The sequence below is a fragment of the Phycodurus eques genome, chromosome 4, assembly GCF_024500275.1.
Source record: "Phycodurus eques isolate BA_2022a chromosome 4, UOR_Pequ_1.1, whole genome shotgun sequence".
Classification (NCBI taxonomy): domain Eukaryota; kingdom Metazoa; phylum Chordata; class Actinopteri; order Syngnathiformes; family Syngnathidae; genus Phycodurus; species Phycodurus eques.
In genome coordinates, this window is record NC_084528.1 from 410,116 (window position 1) to 433,871 (window position 23,756).

Genomic DNA, 23,756 nt, shown 5'->3' on the forward strand with positions numbered 1-23,756 from the left:
GAATTTACACCATACCATTTGGATTACACACGCGCAAATATTTGATGCAATTGCAAGTTCGTTGTCAATATGAAGGGGACTCCGTTTAAAATACTGCATGCAACTTGGCAAAAGCTGTCACCGTTGCAAAACAAAACGAAACTTCCATCGGACGGGTATGTTGTTGTAATAGACGTGTAACAAAGGGTTAGAAAAGCGGCATATGCACAGACCGTGCAGATTTCTTTTGCATATGGTATTTGGCATTGGCGAAGAGGACAGCACCGGAGCTGATGTGCGCACCGCTGCGCCCTTCAAGGATGTGCCCGACTCAAGTATCGGTGGGGGGGGGGGGGGGGGGGGCAAAGTCGATTGAAATTGAAAGCGATTGCGCTCCACAACAATTGGATTGAAATGCAGGACTCGTCACTCGTCGTTCGCATCATTCAGAAAGCAGACCACAGGAAGCCACACATTGTTTGTTTTGTTTTGGGTTGTTGTTGTTGTTGTTGTTGTTGTTGTTTTAAACCCAGAATGGCTCCAGCCTTAAAAGAGAAAAGGTGTCCAAGTAGGGGGTCAGCCAGACACAGGTCATACTGTAAACTGCTTTTTGAGCGACTTCAATGTTTTGGGGGTCCGCGGCTGTTGTCATATGCACGAAAAAATGTTTTTGCAAGAGTCACCGATCATTTGAAGATGTTCCCCCCCAAAAAAGGTAGAAAGCGCGTTGCTAAAAGGTGTGGCGCCAGAGATAAAGAAACGACGGACGCCGACGTTGTGCAATAGGAGCCTTCGACTTACCTCGGAGAGCGAGGAGCGTGGAAGAGTCGCCGGAACAGCACAAAGAAGTTGCTTTGTTCCTCGATGGGAGAGCAGAGCGGTTTCGGCACCGATCGCCTCCGGGTGACCAGCGCTCCACCCAGCCGTGGGGGGGGGGGACGCTGGGAAAGCACGCCACGCCGAGGGCCTACGAGCAATATTTGATCCGCTGTATTGTTCGACGACGGCATTGCTGAGTCTGTCACATTGCAAAGTGGCTCATCAGCATCATCCTTCCTGTTGTCTCTTCAGTGCCACTGTCTCTAATCCATACATCATGGCCGGCCTCACCACTGTTTTATCAACTTTGCCCTTCATCCTAACAGAGACTCTTCTGTCACATAACACACCGGACACCTTCCTCCACCCGTTTCTTCACTCCCTGACCACACTCACCATTGCTCTGGACGGTTGACCCCAAGTATTTCAAGTCCTCCACCCTTGCTATCTCTTCTCCCTGTAGCCTCACTCTTCCCCCACCAGCCCTCTCCTTCATGCACATATATTCTGTCTTACTTCGGCTAATCTTCATTCCTCTTCTTTCCAGTGCATGCCTCCATCTTTCTAACTGTTCCTCCAGCTGCTCCCTGCTTTCACTGCAGATCACAATGTCATCTGCAAACATCATGGTCCACGGGGATTCCAGTCTCACATCATCCATCACCACTGCAAACAGGAAGGGGCTCAGGGCTGATCCCTGATGCAGTCCCACCTCCACCTTAAATTCGTCTGTCACACCTACAGCACAACTCACCGCTGTTCTGCTGCCCTTGTACATGTCCTGTATTATTCTAACATACTTCTCTGCCACTCCAGACTTCCGCATGCAGTACCACAGTTCCTCTCTGGGTACTCCATCATAGGCTTTCTCTTGATCTACAAAGACACAATGTAGCTCCTTCTGACCTTCTCTGTACTTTTCCATCAACATCCTCAAGGCAAATAATGCATCTGTGGTACTCTTTCTAGGCATGAAACCATACTGTTGCTCGCAAATACTCACTTCTGTCCTGAGTCGAGCCTCCACTACTCTTTCCCATAACTTCATCGTGTGGCTCATCAACTTTATTCCTCTATGGTTGCCACAGCTCTGCACATCACCCTTGTTGTTAAAAATGGGCACCAGTACACTTTTCTTCCATTCCTCAGGCACCGTCTCACATGCTAGAATTCTATTGAACAAGCTGGAACAAAAAGATGCTTCCATACCTCCACCACAGGAATGTCATCAGGACCAACTGCCTTTCCATTTTTCGTCCTCTTTAATGCCTTTCTAACTTCCCCCTTCCTCATCATCGCCACTTCCTGGTCCGCCACACTTGCCTCTACGACTCTCCCTTCTCTCTCATTTTCCCCATTCTTCAACTGCTCAACTCCCCTCTCTGTTTCAGCTTCTCCTCAAGTCACGCACCTGTCTCCAATCAACGCTCATCACCACCTACATTTAAGCCTGCCTGTTCCCAGAAATCCTCGCCAAAGTATTGCTGCCTCTCCTAGCGGTACCACGGCCCACCGTACTCATGTAAGCTACTCAACTCCTCGTTCCCTCGTTAACTCTTGTGTCTCCTCGTTCCCAGTGTTCCTGACCCACGACATTCCTGCCAGCCCTCTGTTCTGTCCACGCCGCCGCCTGTCAACACATCCAGGACCACTTCCATAACCTTTGCTCAATAAACTGTTCATCATTTTATATCAGCCTCCGCCTGCTCTTGGGTTCAGCTACTTCCAACACGTGACATTAGCTAACCTTTTTCCTTGTATGATTTCCTGTACTGTGACAAATATTATTTGAATGACAGCTCCAAAAAAATACAGGAACCTGCAAAGCCATTAACCACAAATTAGAGTTATATTGTATTTTAATCAAAGCAAGTATGACAACATATTAAGAGAATGACACTCATATGACAACAATTGGGATTAACCGATTGCAGTTTACAAATTACAAATCCAAAGGAATATTTTTCAAACTTTTAATGCCAAAATGTCTTTACCGTTAGGTGTCCAAAATTAACTTTCACGATTTGCAACATGTTTTCTGAAGACGCTGATTATATTTTTGGATATATCGGATTTTTCTCATATTCCTTCATATGCTTTTCCCATGAGAGCCTCATTATGTTGTTGCAGTGCACCAGAAGGATCTGTGAGCTTAAATGCCAGGATGAGGCAGCCATTTTGCATTCACACAATAGCAGAAAGCAAAATAAATAGTGTTATTTCTGAGATATAAATGAATATGTATGAATTTGTGAAACTTTTGCATGTCTTTAGCGTGACTATGATTGTATAAAGACAAGAGTGTAATAGGTTTAATGAGTAGTTCGGATCATTTATGCACTTGTATCCGCAGAGTTTGCATAAATTGTGCAATTCACACAATTTTCATGGAGCTGTTCACGTCTTTAACCTTCTGCACTTCTGTCTTGACCGTGCTATTGCTCTATCAATAAGGAATGTTTTTCCTATGAATGCCTACAATTTTAAATCAATAACCTTTTGAAAATAAGACTTCAAGCGTGGTTGTATCAGCACAGGAGAACTTTACCCATGTAAAACTAAGGCGGCATGAAAAAAAATTACTGAATTAGATTTTTACCATTTAACCGTGTCTTTACCGTTATCAATCAAGCTAGATGAAGATGGCCCATGAATACACACCTTTTTCATATTACAATATCACTTATTTAAAAAAAAATGCAAGGGCGGTATTAGCGTCGAAAATATTACCATGCAGGGTCGCCACTGCGCGTCATCCTTTTTCCACGTCAGCCTATCTCCTGCATCCTCCTCTCGAACATCAACTGCCCTCATGTCTTCCCTCAGGACATCCATCAACCAACTCTTTGGTCTTCCTCTGGCTCTCTTGCCTGGCAGCTCCAGCCTCATCGCCGGTCTACCAATATATCACACTCTCTCCAAACCATCGAACTCCGCTCTCTCTAATTTTGTCTCCAAAACATATAAAAGTTGATAACATGAGAGTTCTATTGTATGATTAATGCAACAATCCATAACATATCTATTCTATTCTATGGCTAATATGACAACTCCCGCTTTTGACCTCCGCTTGTCTCAGGTCAACCCATTATACGCCAGATATTTAAGTCTACATGAACCTTCTAGACTATCGTAAAATCACCCGCAAAATCGAAATCCTCCTTCCCCATTGATTCTAAGAGGGCTACGGGCTCTGCAGACATCAAAGGCATCTGGTAGGGTGGGGGCCTTCAACGGCCGTGATGATTACCCGATTACAAAGGGAGCACAAGCTCGGAATACAACCGCAACCGCAAACCACAAACATGCTGACCATCACTGCAATGGAAACTAAAACCGAAGACAGACATCTGCTCTCGCCCTGGTCAGTTGTCTCGCACTCGCATTGCCCGTCAAATCTAGCGAGCATAAAGAGGATGTGATATTTCCCACTTCAACAAAAGCAGGACCATCTGAGGCCCTTGTAAAACAAGCATGGTTACCTACTGCCAATACCCTGAAGGCTGGAGGTATAACATTTTGAGCCATGAACGGAAACATCGAATCATACAACTGGCAAGTCGGGCTCACATTGTCCTGAGTCATTAAGTCAATCAAACAGAACCAATCAGGTGCCGAAGCTGAAACAACAGAAGTAGAAGAGGCCACTGTTGAACCCAAAATGCAAGGGATTATCGGGAGGAGTGATTTAGGGAGTGAACAAACAATACAATTAGTTAACCCGGTGCGGTTGGCTACATTCTCTGTTGCCTGCCACCAATTATTGGAAGGGCCACCCACACATGTGGATACAAAAAAATCTTTTGGGGAGGGCATGTGAGGTCCTCTCGATGACCTTGTAGGGAGCCGTCCATCACAGCTCTGTCCATTTTTTCTTCAAGATCTTCAGGTAGACCCATGACGCCGTAAAGATGTCGTCTGAATGGTCACCCACTTTGGCCCTGCTACCAACCTGTTTGGAAAACATTTGGACAAGGCGGTTGAGGGCTTCAAAGTACGGCTTGTACCTTCGGGGCTCTAACTCCTTTTCGGTTCCGGTCACCGCCGATGGACCTGGAAATTGCTGTTCCCTAGTCAGTTCAAACAGAGTGTACTGAGTTTGTGAGTTCACTGAACTCCGGATAGACATGAGTGCTAGGGGAAGTGCCTGTGGCTGTTAAGAAACCCGCCATTAACCATTGTGCCAGTTCTAGGTGTACTACACCACAAACATATGCTGAATCTGTATAAATGTTCACAATTTTTCCTTCTGCTAACTCCAAAGCCCTTACCACTGCTCTCAACTCTGCCAGTTTATCCGCGCGGCTGCGCAAACCTCCATCTCTTCCAAGATGGCGCCTATCCATGTGGACGCATCGGTTACATGCTCTCTAGTATTGCCTATGTTTTTTTATCGTCTTTGGAGACATTACGTCACTCACTTACACAAGGGAAGACTTGTTAAACATCAGGGAGTCTACCCCGGACTTTCTTTCACGAAGTTTCACAAATCCGCTCATTTTCCCCCCGCCCGCCCCCCGGAGTTAATCACCGGGCAAAGCGACTGCGGTCTATGGCGCATGGAGGCGAAGGCGACGCCACAGAGGGAAGTGAGCCGGCATCCAAGTTAAGTTCCACAAGAGAGGATACAGATTGCCGTTCCCGTCGATCCACCTCACGAATCTATGCTCCCTACCCAACAAAATGGACGAGCTTCATCTTCTGATAAAGTCCTATAAAGACTTCGGATGTGTGCTTTACGGAGACTTAGCTTTGTGAGGCTGTCCCCGACGGCGCCGTAATGCTTCCCTGCTTCCATTTTCTCTGGGCAGACATGGAGTTATCGGGGAAAACAAAAGGCGGGGGATATGCTTCTATATCAATGAAAAATGGTGTACGGACATTACGGAGTTCAGCACACACTGCAGCCCACATTTAGAGTCGCTGTTTGTGAACTGTAAGCCATTCTACTCGCCGCGTGAATTTGCATCTTTCAATCTCGCCGGTGTTTGCATTCCGCCTCAAGCTAACACGAACGCCGCACTGCTAATGCTCGCTGAACAAGCAAACAAAATTGAAAAAAAAAGACCCAGCCTCACCCCTCATTATTCTCGAGGAATTTAACAAAGCTAAGCTCAACCACGAACTCCCTAAATACAAGCAGCAGATCGACTCTCCTACCAAAGAAAATGACATTTGAGACAACTGCTATACTACGCTAAATAACGCATGCCGTGCCATACCTCGTGCAGCCCTGGGTTCATCTGATCACTGCTTAATTCACTTAATACCGACATACAGGCAAGAACATAATACGCAAAGCCTACAGTGAAAAGAGTGAAAAAGTGGACGAATGAAGAAAAGATGGAACTTCAAAGCTGTTCAGAATGGAGTGTCTTTGAAAATTCAGCTGGCAGCCTGGATGAATATACGGACACTGTCACATCCTATATAAGTTTCTGTGAAGATGTGTGTGTACCAACAAAGTCATTTCGCACATTCAACAGCAAGCCGTGGTTCACTGCCAAACTTAAGCAGCTTCACCAGGCGAGAGAGGACGCATATCGAAGTGGGGACCTGGCCCTGTATAATTACACTAGAAACCAGAAGACTAAAGAGATTAACATTGCAAAAAGAAACTATGCAATAAAGTTAGAAAAACAGTCCAGCACTAACGACTCTAAAGCAGTCTGGCACGAAATACAATCGCTAACCAATTACAAGCGACGATCCCCCCCAAGCTGAGAACAATAGTAGACTAGCCGACGACTTGAACACCTTCTACTGTAGATTTGAAAAGGACACTTTCACACCCACGCCCACACAGCCGCACCACCGACCACAATCACACCTCTGACTTCTGCGTGAACCATCCACGAACAGGATGTGAGACGCATCTTCAAACAACAAAAGATTAACAAAGCGGCAGGCCCAGACCATGTGTCCCCATCCTGGTTCAAAGTGTGCGCGGACCAGCTCGCGCCAGTCTTCACTCAGATCTTCAATAGATCTCTGGAACTGTGCGACGTACCATCTTGTTTCAAACGCTCCACCATCATTCCGGTCCCCAAGAAACCTACAATCTCGTGTCTGAATGACTACAGGCCTGTCGCCTTGACATCTGTGGTCATGAAGTCCTTTGAAGGCCTCGTGCTGGACCACCTCAAGAGCGTCACAGGTCCCCTGCTGGACCGCCTGCAGTTTGCCTACCGAGCAAACAGGTCCGCGGATGATGCAGTCAACATGGGACTGCGCCTCATCCTAGACACCTCAATGGCGCGGGGACCTACGCGAGGATACTGTTCGTGGACTCCAGCTCTGCATTCAACACCATCATCCCCGAACTCCTCTCCTCCAAGCTTCTCCAGCTTCTCACAGTCATGGGTCTCATCAAAGACTGTGACGAGTCTGCGTATCGACAGGAAGTGGAGCGGCTGGATCTGTGGTGCGGCCGACACAACCTGGAGCTGAACACGCTCAAGACTGTAGAGATGATTGTGGACTTCAGGAGGCATCTTTCGCTACAGCTGCCCCTCACGCTGTTGTAGCGTTTATTGAGGGACATTAAGTTGGGCGTAATTTAGAAGAAAACGATGAGTTGGAAGCGGCGCCTGCTTCCTTTCCGGGTTTTCGTAATTTTAAATTACAGCATTATAAATCGAGATATTTGATAGATATGAGGGGCACCACATCATATTTTTGCAAGGGGTGAATTTTTTTGCAAGACGACAAACCTTTATAATCATTCTCTTACCGGAAGGTGGCTACATTCTAGCAAATTTGAGTTCTAGACTTTCTAGAGGTTTCGTTCAGGGTCCAAACACACACATAATCAATGCAAGGGGTGAAATTTATAGAAAAATTAATCATGAAAAGGGGTTTCTACAGGATAAAACACAGACAATCACAAAACAAACAAGGTATCTACAAACATTGGCAAAGGAAGGGATTTGTGGCGTGAGATGAGCAGAATGGGCGTGTAGTGAATGCATATAGCTGAGGACTCCTAGGCTCGTTAATATAAACCCAAATATGCACTAATCAGTACTTTTAGTAGATTTAGTAATGTTGGACTTACGTGTTTGGAACACGTTTGATGCAGGCGAGTCAGGCTCCCGAGCGTTCGCCCGGCCCGGTCCGCACCGTGAGCAGGTGGATTCGACGGGTAGGGAGGAAAAACAGGAGGCCGACGAGTTCTCAGGCAGGATGTCTCTCGGGTGATGTTCGGTGCGGGCGCGACGCGTCCACCTTCGTTCCCTCAGACTGTGTTCGGGCCCCCAGGCAGGGTGGCTCAGAGCGCTTGCAGGAAGCTGCAGCCGGGGATCGCCCGATGTGTCCTTGCCACCTCGGGTGAGGTGGACATCCTGCCTGGCGCGGTCGTCGGCGAGTTTGTCGGGGTGACCAAAAAGGCTTCTGCACCAAGACTCCAAAAACTTCGCAACTTCTCCCAGCTCCGGCCCCTTTTATGGCCAGAGCGGGTCAAACTTCGCGAACACCGAGGGGCTGGACTGTCTTTTGCCGTTATTTTTCCATTCTAGGATTATTTTGTGGTTTAAAACCAGAGGAATAAAATATTAATTATTGGATTTAAGATAACGAGACCATTGAACTCCTTCACTTGGGGCAGGATCTCATCCCCGACCTGGAGAGGGCACGCCACCCTTTTCTGACTGAGGACCATGGTCTCAGATTTGGAGGTGCTGATTCTCATCCCAGCTGCTTCAAACTCAGCTGCGAATTGCTCCAGTGAGAGTTGGAGGTCACGGCTTGATGAAGCCAACAGAACCACATCATCTGCAAAACTGCAGATGCAATACTGAGGCCACCAAACCGGACCTCCTCTATGCCGCGGCTGCACCTTGAAATTCTGTCCATAAAAGGTTATGAACAGAATCGGTGACAAAGGGCAGCCTTGGCGGAGTCCAACCCTCACCGGAAACGAGTCAGACTTACTGCCGGATATGCGGACCAAACTCTGACTCCGGTCGTACAGGGACCGAACAGCCTGTATCAGGGGGTTCGGTACGCCATACTCCCGAAGCACCACCCAAAGGACCCCACGAGGGACACGGTTGGACGTCTTCTCCAAGTCCACAAAACACATGTAGACTGGTTGGGTGAACTCCCATGCACCCTTGAGGACCATGCCAAGAGTGTAGAGCTGGTCCACTGTTCCACGGCCAGGACAAAAACCACACTGCTCCTCCTGAATCTGAGATTCAACTTCCCAATGGACCCTCCTCTCCAGCACCCCGGAATTGACCTTACCAGGGAGGCTAAGGAGTGTGATCCCCCTCGAGTTGGAACACACCCTCCAGTCTTCCTTCTTAAAAAGGGGGACCACCACCCCAGTCTGCCAATCCAGAGGCACTGTGCCCGATGTCCATGCGATGTTGTAGAGGCGTGAAGAAGAGCTATGGGAACAATAAAGGAATAAAGTTGATGAGTCACACAAAGTTATGGGAGTAGTGGAGGCTGGACTCAGGACAGAAGTGAGTATTTGCGAGCAATAGATAAGAATAATACAGGACATGTATGAGGGCAGCAGAACAGTGGTGAGGTGTGCTGTATGTGTGACAGATGAGTGGAGGTGGCACTGCGTCAGGGATCAGCCCTGACCCCTTTCCTGTTTGCAGTGGTGATGGATAGGCTGACAGATGAGGTTAGACTGGAATCCCCATGTACCATGATGTTTGCAGATGACATTGTGGTCTGCAGTGAAAGCAGGGAGCAGGTGGAGGAACAGTTAGAAAGATGGAGGCATGCACTGGAAAACAGAGGAATGAAGATTAGCCAAAGTAAGACAGAATATATGTGCATGAAGGAGAGGGGTGGAGGGGGAAGAATGAGGCTTCAGGGAGAAGAGATAGCAAGGGTGGAGGACTTTAAATACTTGGGGTCAACCGTCCAGAGCAATGGTGTGTGTGGTAAGGAAGTGAAGAAATGGGTCCAAGCAGGTTGGAACGGGTGGAGGAAGGTGTCAGGTGCGTTATGTGACAGAAAAGTCTCTGCTAGGATGAAGGGCAAAGTTTATAAAACAGTGGTGAGGCCAGCCACGGTGTACGGATTAGAGACAGTGGCACTGAAGAGAGGAGAGAAAGTGAGTATATTGGTCGAAGGGTGATGAGGATGGAGTTGCCAGGCAAGAGAGCTAGAGGAAGACCGAAGAGAAGGTTGATGGATGTCGTGAGGGAAGACATGAGGGCAGTTGGTGTTAGAGGAGGATGCAGGAGATATACTTACATGGAAAAGGATGACACGCTGTGGTGACCCCTAACGGGACAAGCCGAAAGGAAAATAAGAAGTAATAAAGCCTTTGTTGGCACGGTGGACGGCTGGTTAGAGCGTCAGCCTCACAGTTCTGAGGACCCGGGTTCAATCTCCGGCCCCGCCTGTGTGGAGTTTGCATGTTCTCCCCATGCCTGCGTGGGTTTCCTCCCACATCCCAAAAACATGCATTAATTGGAGACTCTAAATTGCCCGTTGGTGTGAATGTGAGTGCGCATGGTTGTTTGTTTGTATGTGCCCTGCGATTGGCTGGCAACCAGTTGAGGGTGTACCCCGCCTCCTGCCCGATGACAGCTGGGATAGGCTCCAGCACGTCCGCGACCCGAGTGAGGAGAAGCGGCTCAGAAAATGGATGGATGGATGGAAAGCCTTTGTTTGCAATGATCGCTTCAAGACGCCTCCTGTATGGAGAAACTAGTCGCATGCTCTGGTGTGATTTTAGCCCATTCCTCCACATAAGCAGTCTTCAAATCTTGAAGGTTCCATGGCCTTTTTTTTTATGGACCTTGAGTTTTAGTTCTTTCCATAGATTTTCGATTGGATTCTAGTCAGGTGATTGGCAGGGCCATTCTTGCAGCTTTATTTATTTTCTTTGAAACCAAATGAGAGTTTCCTTGGCAGTATGTTTTGGATCATTATCCTGTGTCCACCCTCATTCATTTTCATCATCCTCGTAGATAGCAGTAGGAGTTTTGTCAAGAATTTCACGGTACATTTGCCCATTCATCCTTCCTTCAATCATGTGAAGTTCACCAGTACTGAGACGCAGCCCCACAGCGTCATGTTCTCACCTCTGAACTTCACTGTTGGTGTGGTGTTTTTAGGGTGATGTGCAGTGCCATTTCTCCTCCAAACGTGGTGTGCACTATGGCATCCAAACAGTTCAATTTTACTCTCATCCGACCAGACTATATTCTCCCAGTATTTGACTGGCTTGTCCAAATGTTGTTCAGCAAACTTTAAACAAGCTTTGACATGCTTTTTTTTCCAGCAATGGGGTTTTGCGTGGTGAGCGTGCATACAGGACATTGCGGCGGAGTGCATTACTCACTGTTTTCCTTGTGACAACAGTACCTGCTAATTCCAAGATCTCCACTCTTCTGATTATTCTTTGCACTCTGTAAGAAATCTTGCGAGGAGCACCTGATCGAGGGTTCTGTTTTGCAATTACTTCGCAATGGTCTTGAGACTGTTCTCTGCTTTTACCCATCACGATATGTGTCTTGACTCACACCTTGGCAATGAGACCTTTTTGTAGCCAATCAATTAGGACTGAACCATCTTATATTCATTTGCACTGACAAGGGGCTGGATTGCCGTTTGATTATTGATAGATTACGCAATGAACGCACTCATGAGTGATTTTAAACGCAAATCCTGATGTCCTCGCGGGGATAGCGTTCACGAACAGCCGTTTCTTCAAGCTAACAACTAATGTTGAATCAGTCAAGCACATGAAAACAAGCACACATATTCAAAATAATTGTAAATTGATAATACATGTATATATACGTACACATACATATCATTCACTCTGTCTCTCATGTGATTATCAAATATTTGATTTCATAATAATACTAATATGATTATTAATAATAATAATATTAATAATACATTAAACTTATGTAGCGCGTCTCAAGACACTCAAAGATGCTTTCCACTAATCAGATGACAATAACAGTAAGATGAGTGAGCAGGAAGCCTGTGTGGTGCTGGTGTCAGCGATGCGGTCCACCGCGGTGGAATGCACAAAAGTCAAGGCGGCTGGCGAGAGCCGAGCTGGACGTCAGGGGACGCAGAAGGATGTTCGGTAGCTGAGCTCGCTGCACGCATGTTCATGAGTCACAACCGAAGCCGGTGTTCGAGAGCTTGCTGAGGGAGAGGTCGGTGATAATTGAGTTGAAGTTTTTTGTTTTTTAAATCTCCCGTGACAACAACAATGCATAGTCCTTCGGTGAACGTGTTTTGTGAACGTGAACCTTAGGGATTGATCATGAACTGAATGTGGAAGCACTTGAATGCTTTTGTGAAAAAGAACTGAACGATTCGGTGAACAAATCTTTTGAACGAATCTTTTTAAAGAACCGATTCGAGTGATTCAGTACACTCAAAAGAACTGCCGTGCCCATCACTCCTGTCGACTAGCTCCTGCCCTCTGCGGAAGTGGCAAAGGCCAAATAAGAGGCATATGATGACATGTATGGCAGGTTGGACACTAAAGAAGGAGAAAAGGATCTATACAGGCTGGCCAGACAGAGGGATAGAGATGGGAAGGAAGTGCAGCAGGTTAGGGTGATTAAGGATAGAGATGGAAATATGTTGAGTGTGCTAGATAGATGGAAAGAATACTTCGAGGAGTTGATGAGAGAAGGGAGAGTGGAAAAGGCAAGTGTGGCGGATCAGGAAGTGGCAATGATGAGGAAGGGGGAAGTTAGAAAGGCATTAAAGAGGATGAAAAATGGAAAGGCAGTTGGTCCTGATGACATTCCTGTGGTGGAGGTATGGAAGCATCTAGGAGAGGTGACTGTGGAGTTTTTGACCAACTTGTTCAATAGAATTCTAGTGCGTGAGACGGTGCCTGAGGAATGGAGGAAAAGTGTACTGGTGCCCATTTTTAAGATTAAAGGTGATGTGCAGAGCTGTGGCAACTATAGAGGAATAAAGTTGAGCCACACAATGAAGTTATGGGAAAGAGTAGTGGAGGCTAGACTCAGGACAGAAGTGAGTATTTGCGAGCAACAGTATGGTTTCATGGCTGGAAAGAGTACCACAGATGCATTATTTGCCTTGAGGATGTTGATGGAAAAGTACAGAGAAGGTCAGAAGGAGCTACATTGTGTCTTTGTAGATCTAGAGAAAGTCTATAACAGAGTACCCAGAGAGGAACTGTGGTACTGAATGCGGAAGTCTGGCGTGGCAGAGAAGTATGTTAGAATAATACAGGACATGTACGAGGGCAGCAGAACAGCGGTGAGTTGTGCTGTAGGTGTGACAGACGAATTTAAGGTGGAGGTGGGACTGCATCAGGGATCAGCCCTGAGCCCCTTCCTGTTTGCAGTGGTGATGGATGATGTGAGACTGGAATCCCCGTGGACCATGATGTTTGCAGATGACATTGTGATCTGCAGTGAAAGCAGGGAGCAGCTGGAGGAACAGTTAGAAAGATGGAGGCATGCACTGGAAAGAAGAGGAATGAAGATTAGCCGAAGTAAGACAGAATATATGTGCATGAAGGAGAGGGCTGGTGGGGGAAGAGTGAGGCTACAGGGAGAAGAGATAGCAAGGGTGGAGGACTTGAAATACTTGGGGTCAACCGTCCAGAGCAATGGTGAGTGTGGTCAGGGAGTGAAGAAACGGGTGGAGGAAGGTGTCCGGTGTGTTATGTGACAGAAGAGTCTCTGTTAGGATGAAGGGCAAAGTTGATAAAACAGTGGTGAGGCCGGCCATGATGTATGGATTAGAGACAGTGGCACTGAAGAGACAACAGGAAGCAGAGTTGGAGGTGGGGGAAGACATGAGGGCAGTTGGTGTTCGAGAGGAGGATGCAGGAGATAGGCTTACGTGGAAAAGGATGACGCGCTGTGGCGACCCCTCACGGGACAAGCCGAAAGGAAAAGAAGAAGAGCTTACGAGAGTGAGCAGCACAACATCGTCTAAAATTATCGAGAAATAAAATAAAAGACCAAGTAAAATGCACAGTAAAACAAGTAAATAAACTGAATCTTTTTCAGTCTGAGGCTTCAAAGAAAAAAAAGCATTTTACTCTCATCAATTTATTTCTTTTATTCTTGTTAATTAATCTGATGGATCTGAATACAGAATTTAATTCTAATTGGAAGGGCAAAAATCTGGGAGGTGATTTGGAAAACATTTGTTTGTGAATGAAAAACTAATATCAACATCAAGAAGGATGAAGTTGAATGAATGAATGAATTCTTTATTTCGAAGTTAATTCAATATTCAAAATTCGTCATTTAGTTTACTATAGTCACAAATAAAAACTTTCAGATTCACAGTGTAAGGGCGCTTTAAAAAACTTTCAAGAAACAAGACAAAATTTCTTCGTGGTCACACAGTCAAAGAACAAATGAAACTGGCATAAATTGATTTCTATTGACGCCGAACCTCGTATGACGTGTTACTTGGGTCTACGGGTAATGAAGTCCCTTCTGTTGTCTCTTTTCAGCAGTCGAAGTCAGAAGAACTACCACACCCATAGTTCTTTGCGCCATGGAACTTTCGTTGACGTGCCAGCCGGCCGGATCGATCGCTCACTGGCTACTGGCGGCACACGGTGAAAAGTGTTTTGAAACGTATGTGTCGCAGCATGAAAACGGCGTCAGTGTTCTTTACGCTCTATTCCTGGTTTGCTATCACGTTTAGGGTTTGAAGTGTTCAGCGCATCTCACATAGCGACAGCTCGTATCGACGAGGCAGTGGCAGTCGGGGTGTCAAGCTAACATTAGCTTGTGTGAAAGTTTGGACTCGTAACAGTTAGAAAACATCATGACCTTCCAAATACGCTACGTTACTTTCCAGGCACGGTCTAAATTGTTAAAATGATATTCTTATAAATGACTCGTGACTGTACATTTTCCTCTCCTAGGTTTTTGTCTGGGGCCAAGATATTGTCGTACAGCAGCATTTGGAAAACGGTGTGTGCGTAGAATGTCTCCTCCGCGGCTGACAGGAGCTCTTCGCTCCTTCTCTCATGTCACCAGGAAGGAGGACTTCAATGAGAAGTTCAGTGATCTCAAGGTAAGTTGAACATTGCAACCTGTCCCCTTTCGGCCTTTAAGCTCATCGAGTTGAGTTCATGATGCTACAGGATTATTGCATGAGGTGTTGTAACATCCATACACGCATATAGATCATTGCAGGCTATGGTAAATTCTGATCAGGAGTGGGTAATTCCTTTTTCAAAGTGGGCATGTGAGAAACTGGGCCACACCGTGTTAACCTCAATTGTGTTCAATATGAATTCAATAATAATGTCAAATAAAGTGAGTCGTCGTCCTATTAAAATGTCTTATATACACGTATGAAAATTTGAGTCTACAGTGTGCATCATTTTTCTCCATTTTTAAAGTGCTGAGAACCAACTACTAGCTCATACACTAGTCACAAGAAAGTTGTGTGTATGAGGCTTTTGGGTGAAATTCACGGAAAATGTAAAATGTTCATGCAGCAGTGAATATACAGACAGCGGTGCCTTGAAGTATGAGTTTAATTAGTTTCGTGACCACACTGGTAACTCAAAACACTCGTATTTCAAATAATCTTTCCCCATTGAAAGCAGTGGAAATGCCATTAGTCCGTTCTACCCTCCCAAAGTACCCAACAAAAATGTTTGTAATGTATTTTTTTAAGAAGAAAATCCAGTAATAATATTGTACTTCATAAAAATGTACAGTCATGACATGAATGTAAAGAAATGCCTGCCTCTTCCGGTGTGCATTCCTTGGCCAACTGGGGGGGAGTATCATACATCCATATGGATATAGCTTGATGGTGGCGGTCTGCATCCGGACCCATAAGCAGTCCCATACGTACCCACACCGTAGCCAAAAAAAGAATGGTTATGATTCAAGACATACGGGGCGCCGCAACATGTTACAGGCTTTTCGGTCACGATGAACCGTACCCACCAATCACATGCGAGTTCAGCCACCCCCTTCAGCCAAGCAAATCTGCATCACTGAAAGGTGCGTAGCAGGTGAGAGAGAAAGACACTCTGTGGGTAAGTTGAGTTAAAGATGGAGAAAGATAAGAAAATAGGGTTTTTTCCACAAACCAGCCCAAGATCTTTGAGTTCCTGGTAGCAAAAGGTTCCTGTTGCCCATGTGGTTTGTTGTTTCCATCACACTTAATAGTTCAGGATATCTTAAGCAAATGAGGCTGTTGTTGCTCATTACTGACACCTACTGGATGTAAGAAAATGCTGGTATTTCAAGCTTTCTAGTTTGTCTTATTTTATATCCTGATCTAAGTTTGAAATATTTTTGATATCTTTAAAACATAACCCTTCATTTATCCAGGTGAGGCAACTGAGAGCTGATTCTCATTTGCAATGCTAAAACAGTCTTTGAGGCAGGCAGTTGTATTATATACATAAAATATATTTTTGTTTGTTGTGTATAAATATATATATTTGTTCTAATTTAATAAGATAATAGAATATATTTATTGTAATTTATTGAGATGACATGCCTAAATCGATTGTTTAACAGAAACCGGCAGATGATTTATTAGCTGGAAAATGAGCAGGACATAAGCCTGAAGCCTCACACAGTTCCACTACAAATTTGAGAACAACAAATCACACCTGCAGGCTTCTACGTGTACATATTGGGCTTTACACGATCAGGAGTTTTGGGGCCGATCACCGATAGTTTAAAAAAACGATAACCGATCACTGATCCGATCACAAGATGGAGCAATGGGTCTATTTAAATGACTTGTTCCTTTACTGGATATACTTGTGGACTGTATATGAGTATCTTCAAAAGTATTCATTCTTTAGTCCAGTGATTCCCAACCCGTGTGAAGTGGCACATTAGTCTGCCGTGAGCAATCTTCAGGTGTGCCTTGGGAAATTATAACATTTTACTTAACTGCTCAAAAAAATATTCATTTACAAGAAATAATGTATCTTTGTTCCTCTATTTATGCAGTGAGGCATAGTGACAGACAGAACAAATGAATGGTCTTCTATTAGATTGCAGGAAGTACATACAGCAATTACTGTGTACTACTTTTTGTGACATTTTTATTTGTTGGTGTGCCGTGAGATTTTCCAATTGTAAAATATGTGCCTTCGCTCCATAAAGGTTGGAAATCACTGCTCTTGTCAGGTCATGTATTCTAGTCAGTCAGGTCAAACCAACATTACAACATGACAGAAATAATGGATATACTGTAGTTGAATTACTTTGTTGTAATTAAATTACTTCACACACATGGAAACTTTAGAGCATGACGCCGGTATAACCGTGCTAGCACTAGCTTGTTAGGCTAAACCGTATCGAAACCGATTATATAGAAATAGATAACAGAATAGAAGGCTCCATGTTAACCACACTCGTCTTGCAGCTCTTTATCCTTTATTTCAGACCCAGGGGGATCCATAACACAGAGTAAAGAAAAGCAATTTAATAGAGAAATAGGAGGAAATAATACAAGTGATTTAAAAGCAAAAAATATACAAAATAATAAGGGCGGGCCTTATTTTTTAATGGTTTTAGAGGCATTAAAAATATATAGTTTATTGTGATAGTTTTTGGGAAAATATATTGTCATTGAAAATTTTTATCGTGACAGGCCTATTAGGGGCTGTCGGCTGCTTCTTCCTGACTTCCGCAAACCTCTCCTTGCACTCTTCAAAGATGATCTCACCAAACAAGTTGATTTTGCTCTTGACTCGTCCACACAATGTCCGCTCCAGCACTTGACTCCAGCTCTGATTCAAGTTTCTGCTAATCTGCTCTGTCTTTGGCCACTTGACCTTACAGGGTCTGCCTGGTTGCTGTTAGCTTTGAGGGGACTAATTCTTGAGAGGTGTTACTCTCTTCTCTGCTTGGGTCCACCTCCCTCACAGGACTTTCTTCAACCATTTCAGACTTCCCAGCACTGTTGTGTTCTGCAGTGCTGTGGTTGCTAACCTGGCTTTGGGTCCCTGTCGTCTGATCTGGTTGCGCAGTGTGAGTTTGCTTGTCTGTCTTGCCTTGTACAATTCTTCCTCCCTTGGTGTACCCCTGAGTGACATCAATTTCTTCCATCTGTAAGAATATCCGGAGGACTTTCATGTTTTCGTTAGCCGTTCCATTCATTGCCGCTTGTTCTGTCCGAGTTGGCCCATGTTCCACCCCCCTCTTGGAAGGCAATTGGGTTGTTTTCTCCTTTGTTGCTTTGTAGTCATCAAGAGTGCTTCCTGGGGTTTCCAGTTTGCATGTGGGTAAGGGGACAAATGCAGTCCTATGGGGGGCACACACCAGTGGAAATTGTACGCCGTTCCCAAGCCCGGATAAATGTAGAGGGTTGTGTCATGAAGGGCATCCGGCTTAAAACTTTGCCAAACAAATATGAGCGTTCATCTAAAGAATTCCATACCGGATTGGTCGTGGCCCGGTTTAACAACGTCCACACCCGGCGCCGTTGACCTGCGGGGCGCCGGTGCAAATTCAGTTACGGTGGGTCGAAGATGAAGGAGAGGTGGAAAGCGGGTTCTTAGCCAGAAAGAGAAAAAGAAAGCACAGAGGCTAGAACTGAATGTGGGGACTTTGAATATTGGGACGATGACAGGGAAATCTCGGGAGTTGGTTGACATGATGATTAGGAGAAAGGTTGATATATTGTGTGTCCAGGAGATCAGGTGGAAAAGCAGTAAGGCTAGAAGTTTAGGGGCAGGGTTTAAATAATTTTACCTTGGTGTAGATGGGAAGAGAAATTGAGTAGGGGTTGTTTAAAAGGAAGAGTTGGCTAAGAATGTCTTGGAGGTGAATAGAGTATCAGATTGAGTGATGAGGCTGAAACTTGAAATTGAGGGCGTTATGTATAATGTGATTAGTGGCTATGCCCCACAGGTAGGATGGGACCAAGGCGTGAAAGAGAAATTCTGGAAGGAGCGAGAAGAAGTAGTTCTGAACATCCCAGACAGAGAGAGAGTCGTGATTGGTGCAGATTGTAATGGACATGTTGGTGAAGGAAACAGGAAGAAGAAATGGGTAAGTACGGCATCCAGGAAAGGAACTTGGAGGGACAGATGGTGGTAGACATTCCAAAAAGGATGCAAATGGCTGGAGTGAACACTTCTTTTCCCAGAAGAGACAGGAACATAAAGTGACCGACAAGAGCAGAGGTAGAAGCATGCAGGTGGATTACATCTTGTGCAGACGATGTAATCTGAAGAAGGTTTACTGACTGTAAGGTAGTGCTTGGGGAGAGTGTGGCTAAACAGCATAGGATGGTGGTGTCTAAAATGACTCTGGTGGTGGGGAGGAAGATTAAGAAGCCAAAGGCAGCGCAGAGAACCATGTGGTGAAAGCTGAGAAATGAAGTCTGTTTTCGGGAAGAGGTGAGACAGGCTCTCGGTGGACAGAGGAGCTTACAGAAGAAGCTTTCTTCTGGCAGGAAACGGGAGAAGGAGACTTGGTGGTGGACCCTCAAAGTACAGGAAATCATACAAGGAAGGAGGTTAGCTAAGAAGAAGCGGAACACTGAAAGGACTGAGGAGAGGAGAAAGGAATACATGGAGATGCGACGTAAAGCAAAGGTAGAGGTGGCATATGATGACATGTATGCCAGGTTGGACACTAAACGAGAAAAGGATCTATACGGGTTGGCCAGACATCGGGATAGAGATGGGAAGGATGTGCAGCAGGTTAGGGTGATTAAGGATGGAGATGGAAATGTGTTGACTGGTGCCAGTAGTGTGCTGTTGAGATGGAAGGAATACTTTGAGGAGTTGACTGATGAGGGATTTGAGAGAGAAGGAAAAGTAGAAGAGGCAACTGTGGTTCACCAGGAAGTGGCAATGATTAGTAAGGGGGAAGTTAGAAAGGCAATAAAGAGGATGAAAAATGGAAAGGCAGTTGGTCCTGATGACATACCTGTGGAGGAATGGAAGCATCTCAGGAGAGGTGGCTGTAGAGTTTTTGACCGGCTTGTTCAACAGTATTTTCGTGGGTAAGATGCCCGAGGAATGGATGAAAATTCCGCTGATGCCGATTTTAAAATAAAGTTGATGAGCCACACAATGAAATTATGAGGAAGAGTAGTGGAGGCTCGACTCAGGACAGAAGGGAGTATTTGCGAGCAACAGGATAGTTTCATGCTTAGAAAAGAGTACCACAGACGCATTATTTGCCTTGTGGATGTTGATGGAAAAGAAGACATGAGGGCAGTTGGTGATCGAGAGGAGGATGCAGGAGATAGGCTGACATGGAAAAGGATGACACGCTGTGGCGACCCCGAATGGGACATGCCGAAAGGAAAAGATGATGATGTGGTAAGGTGACGAGCCAACCACACCTAGTGCTGTCTTTGCTACTGTCAACTGGTCTTTCCCAGCCGTCCACCAGACTTTTCTGGCTGTCACTGGTTACCCAGGATGTTGACTGTTGCGCAGGTCGGTTGTTGGTTCCTGCTTCGGCCTTTCGGCCTGCTGCACCTCCTTCCATGCCAGCTTTTTGGCAGTCCGCTACTAGCTAAGAGTACTTAAGATGTGTTCTCTCATGGGCTACTGTCATGCCCTCTTCCCAGGGATGGTAAGCTCAAATTCTCAATTGATGGGGGGAGTCGTGCCCTCGCCGAAGTGTGTTTAGAAGATCAGGAAAACGGAAATGATGCAAAACATTTTTTGTATTTTATTTTTTGTAAGCTGTATTTTGACAGTTTAGTACTCTATACTGTAGTTCTCAGTCTTTGCATGTTTTCAGCAATTATCGATTATTAACGTATGACATTTTTTTTTAGAAACTCATGAATTTACTTTACAAGGTCTTTAACTTTTAAAATGAAAACGCTAACAGATGCAATTATCAAGCAATGCCTCATTATTATTACTACAAATAATGATACCAACCAAATCCCTTGCCCCTGCCTCATCCTCCAGCTCATTGGCACTTGCTTGGCACTTGCTCTGTGAGGGGAGGGGCAAATTTACTGATGTGACACCAGAGAACTTTGTGAACATGTCAAAATAACTGTAATTGTCTAGAGCACAGGGAACAAAAAGGAGAAAGACGGGAGGTAAACCAGGAGAAAGAAAGTGATGTGAAATGAAGAATCATTGTACTACGTCAGTTATTTAGCACAGTGTAAACTTTGGTGTATTGTTACAGGCCTACAAATGGCTCATGTTAAGATTGTGCTAATTCAGTGTCAAAACAGCAGACTGCGGTGTAACTTTCTGAAATGTAATTGTTTTCTTCTCTGGTGGCTCATTTTAGACTAAACGTTTGAAGAAACAGGAGCTGTTTGCAAGAGAAGGGCTCACATGGCAGAAGATTTTACATTTCTGCACTGATCATCAGGACAAAGTGAAGCAACATGCTGCCCATCAGGAATTAAAGAACCTTCTTTCTGCAGCCAAACAGATAGGTAACACATGCATGCACACAAACAAAAGCAATAGTTGTCTCAAAATTCTGTTCTCAATTTGAAGTTTTTGTGAACTGAGGTTCTACGAAGAGGTTCCACCTTAATTGCTCAATTTTTTCCACTTCTTTTGAGCAGTGGAATGTCTGAAATAGCCGTTGAACAAAAACAGATTTTTTTGTTATCAACGTTAAGGTGATGATGGTTGCGTCGACGTCGACTGATCGTAGATGTGATTATTTTCTTTACTCGCTGAGGGCGCAAATGTAAAACCAAAAACTACAAAATAAAGTCAAAACTTTTGTGCGCACTCCAGTCTCTCTTACTCACACACACTGTCTGAAGGGAAAGTCTATCCCCTGACATTTTCATCCAGTCACATTGAGATACCTTCAAGGTCCATTCCAAATATGTACAACAATTCATGTAACACAACAGGATTACGACTTGCTACAGTATATGAGAATAGTATGAAGATGAAAAAAAATATATATATTTATACCCACCAATCCATCCATCCATCTACTCACTCACTCACTCACTGACTGGGGAAGCATCTTAAACAGGGAAGCCTAGACTTCCCCCTCCCCAGCCACTTCGTCCAGCTCCTCCGGGGGCATCCCGAGGCATTCCCAGGCCAACCCGGAGACAGTCTCTCCAGCGTGTCCTTGGTCATCGTCCCGGGGAATGTGCCCAAAACACCTCACCAAGGAGGGGTGCAGGGGGCATCCTGAACAGATGCCTGAGTCACCTCATCTCGCTCCTCTTGATGTGGAGGAGCAGCACCTCTACTCTGAGCCCCTCCCGGATGACCGAGCTTCTCACTCTCATCTCTAAGGGAGAGCCCGGACCCCCTGTGGAGGAAACTCATTTCGGCCTCTTGCATTATAACCTTGTTCTTTCAGTCACGACTGAAAGCTCGTGACCATAGGTGAGGGTAGGAATGTAGATTGACCAGTAAATCTCAGCTCAGCTCCTTCTTTACCACATTGGACCGATAGAATACAGAGTACCACTCCACCGGGGCGGTGCAATTCGAAGGTCCTACGCGAATTGATCTTGCTTGTAACTTTAAGCGCTTCTCCACAAATTGGCACTTATTCTTCATTTTGTGGAATTATTCTATATCTCTTAAGGTTGAGAGGTTATATTATCCAATAAATCCCAGATGAATCCCTTCCAGACGCTGTATGGCATCCTGGTAGCGGTCCCATCCGCAACAATCACATCCGGGTGTCGCATTTTTTTCAGGCTTCGGTGGATCATGGGCACCTCCGCCCCTTTGTCCACCAGATAGGGCACTCCTTCTACATCGGCATAAAGAGTATCCCCACGTCGGTAGACACCTTCCAAGGTGACCCACGCCTTCCCAGCCATTATTGAAAAGCCCTTCCCCAAGCCGCCACCTAGCAGGATTCGCGAAGGGCCGTTTTTTTTCTTCTGGAGTAACTTTGTCGTATTCTTCAGTTGAAAGTCAGTTTCTCATACCTTTTGGAGATGTCTTCTTTTGGGCCTTTCGAGTGGCTTGTGTATTTTGTCGCGGCGTCTTTGAGTATGTTGTTTTCTGCTGCTGCCTTTGCGTGGGCCGTTGGTCGGTGTTTCCTCGCTCCTGGTTGGATGATGGGTTTGTTTTGCCCTTCTTATGGTAATAATTGGCCACCCGGTCCCACTTCCTGATGGAGTCTCCCATTTTGGCCAGATTCGCATCTGGGCTCATCTTAACGAAGGTAACTTCTCCCTTGGTCCCAGCCACCAACATTGTCAGTGTTTTCACATACCTTGTTGAGCTCACCACTTCTTTCATCCTGTGCCAGACATGCATCAGTGAGCTGCCTTCTTTCAGTTGTTCCTTGGCTCTCTCGATGTATGAGTCTTCATCATCGTTCACCCATCTTTTGTAGACTTGTCATGCACTTTCATCTGAGCTACTGGGGTCAGATGTAATTAACTTCAACCATGCTTTAGCAGATTCTTGACAGGGATAGTCTTTTATTCAATACCATGTTTCCTGTAAATAGTCTTTAATGTTATCTCGGGCGCCGTTAGGTCGTACCATGACCTTTAGAGCCTTGAGTTCTTGAACAGCTCTACTTCGAATAACTTGTGATGGAGATGAGCCATAGGTGGTTATTCCCAGCTGCGTGGACAACTGGGAGACTGGTTGCGTTGCCGTTATTCCCATTTGTGCTGTCATCTGGGTGTTCAGGGCGGCAGGTGCTTCCGCTGCATCTGCGTCATCGTCTAGGTTGTCACAAGCTCTTACATCTATCTTGGTCCGGTTGTAGACTGCTTGTTTCACTGAAGGCAACAAGGCATCATAGATTACAGCAAAAAAAATTCTCTCTAAAAGTTTTAGTCATGTCAGTAAAATGTACCAAAGTATGATAGGAAAGGGTTAACAAAAAAATTGACATATCCCCCAACTTAATCTCCAATGTATCACTGTCTTTTCTTCCAGCTTGTCATACCAAGCCTGACCACCAAGATGGTGTGCTCCTTTTGGCTGGCTTTGTGGATGTAGGTCTTCCTCCCATCGCGGGTCTCAACACATCCCCACCGTACATTCCTGGCGAGCTTCTTGCAGGCTTCCCAGA

The 23,756-nt window shown here is 45.4% G+C and overlaps 1 protein-coding gene across 4 annotated transcripts in view; it reads left to right on the forward strand.

The window, feature by feature from the left end:
• Positions 1-14,295: 14,295 nt before the first annotated feature.
• Positions 14,296-23,756, forward strand: part of ascc3 (activating signal cointegrator 1 complex subunit 3) — a 175,459-nt gene continuing 165,998 nt past the window's right edge. For all 4 annotated transcript variants that reach the window (XM_061673583.1, XM_061673584.1, XM_061673585.1 and 1 more), the window contains exons 1-3: positions 14,296-14,378; positions 14,672-14,823; positions 21,015-21,165. In XM_061673583.1, coding sequence (XP_061529567.1) covers positions 14,734-14,823; positions 21,015-21,165 — 241 coding nt within the window. In that variant the 5' untranslated portion in view covers positions 14,296-14,378; positions 14,672-14,733. The remainder of the gene's footprint in view (positions 14,379-14,671; positions 14,824-21,014; positions 21,166-23,756) is intronic.